Source organism: Bidens hawaiensis, unplaced genomic scaffold (genome assembly GCF_021521415.1).
Source record: "Bidens hawaiensis isolate Kalapana, Puna unplaced genomic scaffold, B.hawaiensis_p1.1 tig00004685_1, whole genome shotgun sequence".
In the NCBI taxonomy this organism is placed as follows: domain Eukaryota; kingdom Viridiplantae; phylum Streptophyta; class Magnoliopsida; order Asterales; family Asteraceae; genus Bidens; species Bidens hawaiensis.
In genome coordinates this window covers 1,186,516-1,199,060 of record NW_027491287.1, presented here as the reverse complement: position 1 = coordinate 1,199,060, position 12,545 = coordinate 1,186,516, and the positions used below count along the sequence as shown (strand labels likewise).

Below are 12,545 nucleotides of genomic sequence, written 5' to 3'. Positions count from 1 at the left end.
GATGAGCAAGTTGCTATGTTTTTACATACCCATGCTCATAATGCAAAGAATAGGATACTAGTCAACAGATTTCATCGGTCCGGGGAAACTGTAAGTCGGTATTTCAAGTTAGTCTTAAATGCTATATGTCGATTACACAAAGAACTCTACAAGTCACCCGTGCCAGTGCCAGATAATGAAACTGATGAAAGATGGAAATGGTTTAAGGTTAGTCAAACACATTTTTTATTAAAGATATTTTTTGCTAACATAAATTAGTAAGTAATGTTTTCTTTTAACTCAGGGTTGCTTAGGAGCATTAGATGGAACATACATTAAAGTTAAAGTCCCTGCTATTGATAGAAAACCTTATAGGACAAGAAAAGGGCAGATTTGTACTAACGTACTCGAAGTATGTACGAGAGACCTTTTATTTACGTATGTCTTAGCGGGATGGGAGGGTTCTGCAGCTGATAGTAGAGTTTTGCGTGATGCAATCAGTAGACCCAATGGTCTTAAAATAACTCCGGGTATGTGATAGACAATTTTCAAAGAATATACATAGATTTAAGTATGATAATTAACATAGAGTTTATGGTTAATTGTAGGAACATACTACCTTTGTGATGCCGGTTATACAAATGGTGAAGGATTTTTAACTCCATATCGAGGTCAACGTTATCATCTTAACGATTGGTCTCGTCCTCCTACGAATGCTAAGGAGTTCTTTAATATGAGACAATTTCAATTTGAATTGGTTATTATTATAAGTGATGTGTTCTCTGATTTTACATTAACACATACGAGTTTTTATATGTTTCATGATTTACAATGAAAGTAAGATTCAAGTTTTCTAATTAGGTTAGTTATTTCAAATGAGTTTGGGATTTATTCTAATTAGCTCTGGGATTTATTCTAATTAGCTCAATAAAGGGCATCTTTTAAATACTTGAAAACTGAATATGTATTGAAATATAGTGTCAAGAATTCAAGACTTAAGATGCAAATCATAAGTCTGATGGTTGCCGGAAATACTTGATCGCCACTACGAAGGCACAACGCCTCGTCGCCTCGGCTAGAGTTCATATGGGCTTTGGGCTCGGGCTTGGGCTTGGTTTGGCCCGGTGTTATGTCGGTTGTGCAAGCTTAAGTTAAAAAGAAAAAGAAGATTTACTTTTACGACTATTATATAAGCAACTTAGCAACTTTGCGTTTATATATATATTTCAAAATAAGTATTCATTAAAAGATATCTTAAGTTTATTCATGAACATAACTCCATCATATATATTAAATGAACCATAAATTATAATCATTATGTATATACCTATTCATGCTACAATTATTTATGTGTGTTTTTTTAAGTCATAGTTTCCAAAAGCTAAAATTTCAAAACATGTTATAACCATTATTTATATATATATATATATATATATATATAGTTTTTTCTACCATATTATAATCAGTATTACCAAACCATATTTTATTAGGCCCAAGCTATCATATATTACATTACTAATTAATTGGAAACTAAAGAATTAAACCATTTGAAGTTAACAACTATTGATGATGACAAAATGAACCCCCACCCCAACACACACCATTTTAATATGTATCAAACTGACTAACATTTTCTTCTATATATGTCAATTCCATTAACAGAATCATTGGAAGTGAAGCATTGGATTATAAAAACTTGTTTGGTTCAAGTAAGCATTCGGATTTTCGTCTTCAAACTTGACGACATGAGGTTCCAAGAATCTTGTTTCATGGAACAAAGTTGACGATTGTGGAACTGTGGATCCGATATTGTTGTCATAGTTCGTGTTGTGGTCGCCTAGAATATGAGATATTGAGCCTAAAGTTTCCAATTCCCATAAATGAGCAAGTGAAAATGTCCTTGGAATCTTCTTTGGTTGTATCTCCATGGCATTGTGATCATCATTAGGGGTGTCTTGACTACTTATATGTTCTTCTCTTTGTTCCAAAGGTTTTTCGGAACTTTTCTTCTTGTAAATTCGGCATAAGACCCAATCATCCAACTGAAAACACATGTATGGTTAGGTAAGTCTTATGTCCAACTTATTAATTCACCAAAAAATAAAAAGTATATAAAAAAGTGTGTATACCCTCATGGATCCAATTTTCTTAATGGGTTGTGATCTTGACTCGTTCAATCGATATTCATGCATGATCCAATTAGTCTTAGTACCCTTTGGTGGCCTACCTTTGTAGAACACCAAGGATTTCTTTACACCAACGTACTTTGATCCGCTATGGATAGTTTTATCTGTCCCTATGGCCTTCCAATAGCCTGAAACAGACGCCCTGTTTGGGCGAGCCCCATTAGGGTACTTTCTGTCACGTGGAGTAAAGAAATACCATTCTTTTTCTTCGGATTTTGTTTTCTCTACATGTCACAATTTAAAACTATTAACATAATTCGTTTTCACAAGTTATACTATATATATATATATATATATATATATATCTTTGTTTAAATTACTAACCAGGCAACTCCCAAGGATCAAACTTGTAAATATCAACCTCTGGGATTATAGAAACCGGGCAAGGTTTAGATGACGCTTTGTTCTTTAAGTAAAACATGATTAGCTCCTCGTCGGTCGGGTGAAACCGAAAGCCCGGAGGGAGATTAGAGCTATCATTTCTAACCATAATCAAAAGTTATGAAAAGGGTGCTAGAAAATTTTGTTATGAGAATAGAATAGAAGATAAGTGTGTGCGCTTGAAATGTTTGCAAAGAGAGGTGATGAGAATTTATTTGTGTATGTTTTTGTCCACTTGTGAAGACTAGAGATTGCTTCATTCTTGATTTTGATTGGTTTTGACTTTTGACTTTTTTATATACATACCAATAGAGACTTGGCATGTGCTAGTATTTTGCAAGATTAGGTTACACACACAACACGCAAGTATTATTTTAATATGAATCAGCCATTCCCATATGGGAATATTTCCTTTTCTTTTTTCTCATTTTGTAAACAAACTACTTTTGTATGGGCATACTCAATTAGAAGTCTATATTAAGATATCCATATTTGTTGTAATAATTACCATCAATATTTATTTTCAATAGAGTTAAGAGGTAATTAGGATAAATAGTTTTCATGAGAATATGATTTAACTTTAAGCTCTTGTTGACACTAACAAGGACACCACAAATGATTAAAATAACTTTATACTCTTCTTTTGTTGATATAAAAAGCCAATATTTCACGCATTGTTGGATGACATAACCTGGTTGAACCAACTAGAGGTGCTAAATTGTAGTTAGTTCATCGCTTGATTTTGTGTTGAATGTTGGATTGTTTGTTGGTGTTAAGCCTTATAGAAGATGTGTTTGTAACTTGTTCGAGTTTTAATAAAAAATTTTGAGAAGAACAAAAAAGGAAGTAATTTTAGTTAAAACACTTTTAAGTAACAATATTATCAAATCATTTATACATGGTAATACTTCATTGTAGATACCAAACTCTCATATCTTAGTAGATGATGCACAAATAACGTCAGACTAAAGCCTTTGGTAGTTATTTAATAATATTTTAGAGAAACATTCACTTATAGTTTAAATTTTGTATATAGTGCTAATTATATAGAAACATAGATATTACATCAACATAGCAGGTAGGCGGGCAACAAGCTGCGTCGCCACCCCTTTCTGAATTGCAAACCCTAACCTGCTAAATACATACCTCTGCCCCTTTGGAGTCGACACATTGCTATGCACAACCCATTGGACCCTGGTTAGGAAACGGATAGCTTCCGGTGCCAAGGAGCCAAAGGTATCAAAAGCCAGATGGACAAAAACATGTTGGTTCTCTTCGCAGGCTTTAGCATGTTTCTCCACCTTCTTCGTTTCAGCCCTTTTCATTGTTTGCCCAGCTACAAACCCATTATCCCTCAAACCAGCTAAAGGAGATACCCCTGTGAGGTCAACACAAGCGTGTTTTCCCCCAGCCCAACTAAAGACGAGCAAATCTGCCGGTCGTAGAGTGGATCTCCCTTCCGTGGGGACTGTAAGGAAGTTTACGGGGGCTTCCTTTTTAGCTGATATCCCAGCTCGCCTTAAGAAGTCCCAAAGAGCGTCCCACACCCAATCATGTCGGTATTTGAACCCAGGCATCTCCTTGCAATGAACCGCATGCTCTCTGAATTTATCCAGGCAAGCCTTACGGCAGATTGAACATGTTTCGTCTTCTGGTACATTGGGACCATCAAACGGTACTTAAGAATGGCCCTATACTCAACCGCAGACATGCTTTGGCCCAAGCCATCAATTGGGATAACGGTCAGAAAATCTTGGGCATTAGGACCTTGTAAGCATTCAATAACCGCCTTCTGTCGGGGGGACAATCCAAAAACTTCTCCCAGGCTCTGAGCGATTTTGCCAAAAAGGGCATTCGCCAAAGTTTTTTGAGGCTTTGGTGGGGCGGTGTCCTTATTAGAGAAACCGCTAATGTCAAAGTCTGGGAGAGCACCATTTATTTATTTATTTAATAATTAAATAAAAAAATTGAAAATGTTAAGATAGTGATTAAATAACATTATATTTTGGGTTATGATTTGATTATTAAGATTCCTATGTTGAATAAATGAATGCATACATTAAGTGGTTGGTTACAATGTAGACTTTTATAGTCTATCAAGATCATGCCCATCTACCATATTCTAGTATTAGTAATATATATTATATAAAATTCAAACATAGATAAAAGGTTATTTTCCTATGCTAAGTATAGGAAGTAGAATTTGGATATTTTTAAATTGTTAAAATGTGATGAAATAATATAAAATTTTAAAACCTTAAGCTGTTGGTCCGAGGTTATTGATGCATTGTTATAAAAATAGTGTGTATAAGTTAGTTATTACAGTGTCTATAAGAAATAATGTTGTGTTAAAAGTGGTTCACATCTATAGCGTATGAATAAACCATGTGATTACGATGATATGTTCAAACCATTCTCTTCCTAAAATGCGTATTTGTTTACGTTTGCACGAAAAATCACATGTAACCATAAAGTCTATAATAGCTAGATATTTATAACTTATATATGACTTCAGAGTGATGCTTAAATGATAATCAATATAAACTTAAAATTTTAAAAATATGGCAACCATGAGCCAATTCAAACTTGACAAGTGAAACCCAAACTCGTGCTTGAGCTTTTTAAGTTTGACTTGATTCAACTTTTAGTAAATTAAACAAACAGCTTTGCTCGTTTACACGCTATGAATGCATGACAAAACAAACAAGTAAGCCATGCCAAATAAACAAAGCATGGGTTGAAATGATTGGCCCTCTTGTAAGTTGTAACCAAAGCCTTCATATGGGTCCTCATAGACGGCCCCATACTATTTTTAAAGATTTATTAAATATATATTCCCACCACTTCTAAAGTATTATTTGATATCTACGATTTATGAAACATGTTTGATATCAAATAAAAATAAATAATATGTGATTTCTTTACTCAAGTGGATAAACATTGAGGTAAAAAATAAAAATAATAACAATAAGTTCGTAGCCATTATCCTGCCACGTCATATACATGAGTTCCTATTGGATGATGCAGTGCCACATGTCGAATCTGATGTCAATCACCTTTTCCACGTGGCGTGACAAGATTGCCAATCTCATGTACGAGATAAAGATAAAGAAGAACATTACGGCTTGTTATTATTGACCAATGCAATAGTTTGGTGTAAAGGTACGAGAATAAAAATAAAAGAGTAAGATTAATAATATTTATGACATTTATTTTATAAATTGTTAAAAAAAACTAAGGATATCATATATATCTCTTGACTATCAGGACAAAATGCATAACAAGTGCAACATTTTATCCTTTATTCTATGTATTTCGATACTCCTGAATAAATATTAAGAATCGTGTAAGTTTAAAAATTTATTTAAGATACATCTGAATTTTTCTTCTAAATCTGTCACTATTGAATGTGATTTTCTTTGAGGCGTAAATTAGTGAAGACGAGTATGAGGTGTTTGTTTTGAGTTCTCAAGTTTGAGTTAGTGTGTTGAGTAATGATTCAAATTTGATTTAAAAAGTTATTAATTTTTTAGTGTTTAATTATATATTATTTGTTATAAATATACATGCAATAATATATATCATGTTTATATAAATAACTAGTTAATTAACTTCACAAACCTAATCAAGCTTTATATATGAACTTCGGGTTCAAATTAGCTCGTTCCTTAAATGATCTTCAATTTAGACTTGTGTTCGGGCTCGAATAAACTCGGATCTATTAACTCATTTTGGCTTAACTTATTTAGATTTTTTAGTTTTGTTAAACATTGTGTGTTCTCTCACTCCTTTTATCATTGGTAGTTAAAAGGAATAGATTACATTAAGGTGCTGTTTGTTTTTTAAGAGCTAAAATGTCTGCAGTCTGCGGACCATATCTGCAGACATCTGTAGCAGAAGAGGTGGACTAAATCTCTGCAGTCTGCAAGAAGAAGACTGTTTGTTTTTTAACGTCTGTAAACTGCTAAAATTATCCAACAACAATTAAAAATACATAAATCTAATATTTATACAAAATAATACAAATTGTACATAATTAAAAATAATAACATCAAAATACATCATCCAAGTTTAACATGTATGAGAATCGTTAGGCTCTTACAAACAATCTATAAAAAAAGTTCCGACATTAATCTTGTAATCAAACTGTCAAGTCCCATAAGTGTAGCCGCTGTCGAGTCTTGTCAAATCTATATAAATAAACAAATAAATACATGTTATAATAACCCGAACAACCTAAAATAGCACGTACTAACACAAACAAAAACCAAACAACATGACGCAAATTAACCCAATCACGACTCAAACTATCCCAAACCCGATAATAAGAATAAACCAAACATTTTTTTAATTAATTCATGTAAGCCCGAAACCGTATAACCCGAACACGTTTTTTAATTATTATATATGAATGCAAGAACCGAACTACTTGAACACTTTTTTTTTCCATTATAACTAAACCCGAAAACCATATATTCGAACCCAAGCCCGAACAACAAACCCAACTTGATAGTTCAAACATATAATGTATCTAAAGACATAGAACAATCAATTAACAACTCAATTAAGACTTAACAATCAATTAACAAGAATTAAATTAACAAAAACCCAATACCTTAATTGAACAAATCAATTAACAAAAACCTAAAAAAAACTAATCAATTAACATATCTAATTAACAGTTACTAAACCTGGAGAAGGCGTCGGAGCAGGCTGGATGGTGACAGGGTGGTCGGTGACGGGATGGTGTGCAGCGAGGCTGGTGGTCGGTGACAGGGTGGTGTGCAGCAGGGTTGATGGATGGCGACGTGGTGTGCAGCGGCGACTGTGGAGGAGTGGAGGCGGCGCGGTGGAGGAGTGGAGGCGGCGGTGGAAGAGTGGATACGGTAGCGGTGAAGTGGTGGAGGAGGAGAAGTTATTTGGGAGTCTCTGATGAATGAAGAAGAAAAACTATGGAGTAAAATGGGATAGAAGAGGTGAGAAGTAACAATACCAACACTTCTAGGAGAAGAGGGCGCGCAGACGTTTTTTAATGAAACGTCTTCGGGAAAACAAACACACTGCAGAGCCCAACGTCTGCGCGCCCTCTTCTCAGTGCAGACAAAAGAGGTGGAGAAGTGCTTTTAAGGAAAAACAAACAGCACCTTAACCTCAGTTTATTAAAATGCAGACCTTATAAAATAATTATACATTCTCTTGGTCTTTCTTTTTTAGTTAAATAGCTATTTTGTTTTTTTATTTAAATCAAATCAACAAAAGAAAAGAAAATAATAAAGCAAAACCGAACTCAAATCCATTCTTTTCTTCTATTACGAAATGTTAATTTTGATAACGTATATACCAAGTACCGCGCCTTTATCATAAAGGGATGCCCAATAATGGGTTCTTTTACTTTATGATATATCATAATGTGTTCGATATAGCAAATTTTAAGTAAAAGAACTATGAAATCATATAATGCGTTTCTACATGAAATTTGTTAGATATGATATAAGAGTTAGAAAGAGAGTGCGGTGCGTGATTACATATTGTCTTGTGTATAGTTAAATCAAAAAATACATCTGTGTATATGGTTACGATAGTTCTTAATTGGAGATATGTTTTTATTGAACGCTTCTATGATAATACAATTATAAAAAATATTTAGTTATTATTTTTGACAAATTAAATATTTATAATAAGTGGATAAGTATATCCATTTCAAGCCAACCCAGCTTTCTTTCATCTTTATAAAAGTTATTTATTTAGATTTGAAGTAGTTTTAACTTAGTTATAAACCAGTGTACTAATTATATGTCGTGTGACAAAGTAGTATCAAATAAGATATTATATAAGAATATGATAAGATAATTATATTTGTAACTATCCACAATGTGTCATGTGTGTGGGTGGATATTGCATGGTGAAAAGGTAGGTTCCCGCAAAGCCCAGTTGGACCCGCAAGACACACCTTGAAGAGGTACGTCTGCGCAAAGACTAACTGGCCTCGCAGGACCCACCATGCTCAGAGAGATGAAGACCTTACACGCAGTACGCCAGCTGTTCCCGCAGGAAAGCCTCCCTTGGTACAGTACCCTGCCTGTTCCCGCATCTATGGGTACAAGCCAGGAAGGAAGGCTACCCGCACTAACAGTAAGGCTACACGCATAAGGCACCAGTTCTTACACTTCAGCAATGTCACCTGAGGAAGGAATGAGCAAGGCGGGAATATTCCCGCCCAAATGAGCCAGTCCGTACGCTTCTGGAAGATATTTTGTACTATACCTGCCAAGGTATGGACAAAATAGACAAGATCTGACCAAAGCAGCCCATGAATCAATCACAGGGTGACAGCTCACCGACAATAGTACGAGGACGACAGCTCACCGACAATAATACAATTATAAAAAATATTTAGTTATTATTTTTGACAAATTAAATATTTATAATAAGTGGATAAGTATATCCATTTCAAGCCAACCCAGCTTTCTTTCATCTTTATAAAAGTTATTTATTTAGATTTGAAGTAGTTTTAACTTAGTTATAAACCAGTGTACTAATTATATGTCGTGTGACAAAGTAGTATCAAATAAGATATTATATAGGAATATGATAAGATAATTATATTTGAAACTATCCACAATGTGTCATGTGTGTGGGTGGATATTGCATGGTGAAGAGGTAGGTTCCCGTAAAGCCCAGTTGGACTCGCAAGACACACCTTGAAGAGGTACGTCTGCGCAAAGACTAACTGGCCCCGCAGAACCCACCATGCTCAGAGAGATGAAGATCTTACACGCAGTACGCCAGCTGTTCCCGCAGGAAAGCCTCCCATGGTACAGTACCCTGCCTGTTCCCGCAGCTATGGGTACAAGCCAGGAAGGAAGGCTACCCGCACTAACAGTAAGGCTACACGCATAAGGCACTAGCTCTTACACTTCAGCAATGTCATCTGAGGAAGGAATGAGCAAGGCGGGAATATTCCCGCCCAAATGAGCCAGTCCGTACGCTTCTAGAAGATCTTTTGTACTATACCTGCCAAGGTATGGACAAAATAGACAAGATCTGACCAAAGCAGCCCATGAATCAATCACAGGGTGACAGCTCATCGACAATAGTACGAGGAGGAGCACGCTCCAGTACAAAATGTCACTATCAGTCGCTGCCTACCCACCAACTCCCATCGTGGCACGTACATAGCCCGTAGTTAGTGGAAAAGGAATATTATACAGCTGGCCGTACCTGCTTGGAAACCTACCTTCGGCTATAAATACTCCAACACCTTGGAACGGTATCATCATCTCATATCATCTTATCTTATCCTCTAGCTATTTCTCTCAATATACACCTATATTCAGAGCAATCTAGTCTGATTCTCACGCCGGAGGGTGGTCACAAGGAGGAACCCCCCCTTCTCAGTGACGAGCTCACGGTGTCTGTTTTGCAGGTCAAGAAAAATAACCATCTTTGCCGGACCTAACCCTCGTGGGAAACATCTACTTAACCCTAAGATTATCCGTAATCTGCCAGGGTCGCCTAGTGTTTCTTCACATGGCAAGTTGATTAAGACAATACGACCTTAATTTAACCACTAATTAATAACCACACATGATTAGCTTAATACTTAAAACAAATGGTTTCTACATTAGAATAAATCTTGTTGGAGGATCTAAGAAAATCATTTGTAAAAAAATGTTTTAATTAATAACAGTCGAGACTTACCCATGCTGTAACGGATTAAATATAGTTACAATTTTATCCTAGTTAAATCACATATGATAACTATTTTCGGAGAGAACGAAAAAGTTAATAATTTTAATAACCATAAATTAGAGAACTTTCACTGAGAAAAAATTCATTGGTGAAGATGGAAAATATTAATGTTTTGGTGAAATCTCATGGAAAAAACCAAGCTTAGGTAAAACTTCATACATGGATCACGGTAGACGTGACTTATGGAGTTATGGGTCAATATTATTAGTCGGGTGTGCCAGCTCTAGTCTTTTTTTATAATCGAACTACATAATTACGTGTCATTCGATTTGTTAAAAGTATTGTTATTAATTTATCTGTTTTTGTTAATCTCCTATGTAAATAAGATAGTATTTCATGATTGACACTTGGTGTTGTTTTCCAGTCTACATCTACAAAAGATTAGATAACATGAGAAAAAGAGATGTGAAGTACATGTTCAATGAATATGTAAACTTTATCCTATATGATCAATGCAAATGGCCACAACTTTTGAGTTATCATTTTATCTATAATATGCAAAGATGCCAAATTATAAAAGTTTTTGAAAGTAATGTTTTTGTTTTTTTTTGTTTTTTCTTCCATGAATACACTCCAGAACATATATTTTGAAGGCTAATTGCACAGTATCTATATAAAGACATTAGATTTTTGTAAGAGATCAGCTATCGAACCAACTGTTTTACTGGTTTATTATTCAGACCATTTTAAAAACGAGATAACGGCATAAACAATTTAGTATATAAACATTTATTTAAGTGAAACTATTTTATAATTTTACATGAAATTACAAGAGTCTGAAAATTTATGATGTACAAAGTAGTAAATGAATTGGTAAATAAGATTTTCAAATGAAAAATAAAAAGTTTGATTTTTCTTATAAAATTTGAGCCAATCACTTGATGTTTCTCGCCTATTGAACCAGTTAGCATCATAACCAACCGATCCAAGTAAGCACGACAATAGAATACTCAACCAAACCAAATGTGTAGGTGATTTCATTATGACAGGCCGATCGAAAATGGTTTTAAGAAGATTGGGCATGCAAACTTATAAATAGCATATCAAGTTGTTTATACCAAAGAACTCCTAGTCTAGTAGACTTCCTCATTAAGTGATTGAAAGTTCTAGTCTTACGATGAACAAAAGTAGTGAGTGACGGAGTTTGACGTTCTATAGTTATTTGTTTTGTTTGATATAAACATATTCATATTAACTAATGATTCTAAAAAACCCTTCTTAAAAAGGGAATGTGAAAAATTTGTAAAATGATTGACATAGACATGGCCAATTGAGTTTAAAAATGTGTATAACTTACAAATAATTGAACAGAAATAATAGAAGTGGAGGATAAGTTCATCACCATCTTTTATATATAACATCAAGAAGAACCAAAATATCCATACAACTCATGCACCTTTTCTTGCATCTAGAATAAAAATCATGATTGATATTTGTCTTAATTAGCATAAGATATTATTTCTATCCCTCATTAAAATGAATACAAAAAATGAACTATTTCCTTAAATCATTCCACTAAAGATAAGAGAGAAATAGACTTAATAATAAGTTTAGATATATGATAAAGTTAAAAGGTAAAACTAACAATTAAAAGTGTAAATTGCTTTGTTCAAATCTGCGGTTTTTGTCCAATAGTTTTAAATTTAAGATTTTCGTCCATGTGGTTTCATTTCAACTGCAATTAAAACCGAATTCATTAACTCCGTTAAGTCTGGTCGTTAAATCCATCAGTGTACTCATCACGTGAGTGGCAATTTTGTTCTTTCTTTCTCAGATACACCCAAGCCCCTCACGTGAAAAGGGGGGGGGGGGGGGGGGCTTGCGAATTACAACTGGGGTTTATTTGGGAAGAAAATGGACAAAAATGCCCCTCACATGAGGGACACACTAACGGGTTTAACGATCAGACTTAACGGGGTTAATGAATTCGGGTTTAATTGCAAGTGAAATGATACCACATGAACGAAAATCGCAAATTTGAAACTATTGAAATAAAACCGTAGATTTGGGCAAACCATAGAAACGAAAACCGCAGTTCACTGCAATTAAAATAACTTTTAGACAACAAATAAATAACAATTAATAAACCTTTCCTTTATAGTTAGACCTCAATTAACGAACCCAAGATCTTTTTCATTAAAGGCGGATAAGGGAGATTAACCAAAATTTTACGAGAAGCGATCGGGATTTTAACGTATAAATAACACTAATTCTGTTATATGGAGATTTTTTTTCAATGTGGGTCTG

At 34.4% G+C, this 12,545-nt stretch overlaps 1 protein-coding gene across 1 annotated transcript; it reads right to left on the bottom strand.

Annotated features, from left to right (window-relative positions):
* Window positions 1–1,634: 1,634 nt before the first annotated feature.
* Window positions 1,635–2,763, bottom strand: LOC143627570 (NAC domain-containing protein 2-like). Its single transcript, XM_077097355.1, has 3 exons — window positions 2,490–2,763; window positions 2,109–2,389; window positions 1,635–2,021 (listed from the first exon to the last, which is right to left on the bottom strand). Exons 1-3 carry the CDS (start codon window positions 2,653–2,655, stop codon window positions 1,644–1,646), a joined length of 825 nt encoding a protein of 274 aa, XP_076953470.1. The 5' UTR covers window positions 2,656–2,763; the 3' UTR covers window positions 1,635–1,643.
* Between the last annotated feature and the right edge of the window lie 9,782 nt (window positions 2,764–12,545).

Excerpts from the sequence above, each read along its gene's own strand:
- LOC143627570 (XM_077097355.1), bottom strand. The coding sequence starts at position 2,655 with ATGGTTAGAAATGATAGCTCTAATCTCCCTCCGGGCTTTCGGTTTCAC. Across the intron at positions 2,390-2,489 it reads TGATCCTTGGGAGTTGCCTG|AGAAAACAAAATCCGAAGAA; the intron begins GTTAGTAATTTA and ends TGTGACATGTAG. Across the intron at positions 2,022-2,108 it reads AGAAAATTGGATCCATGAGG|TTGGATGATTGGGTCTTATG; the intron begins GTATACACACTT and ends ATGTGTTTTCAG.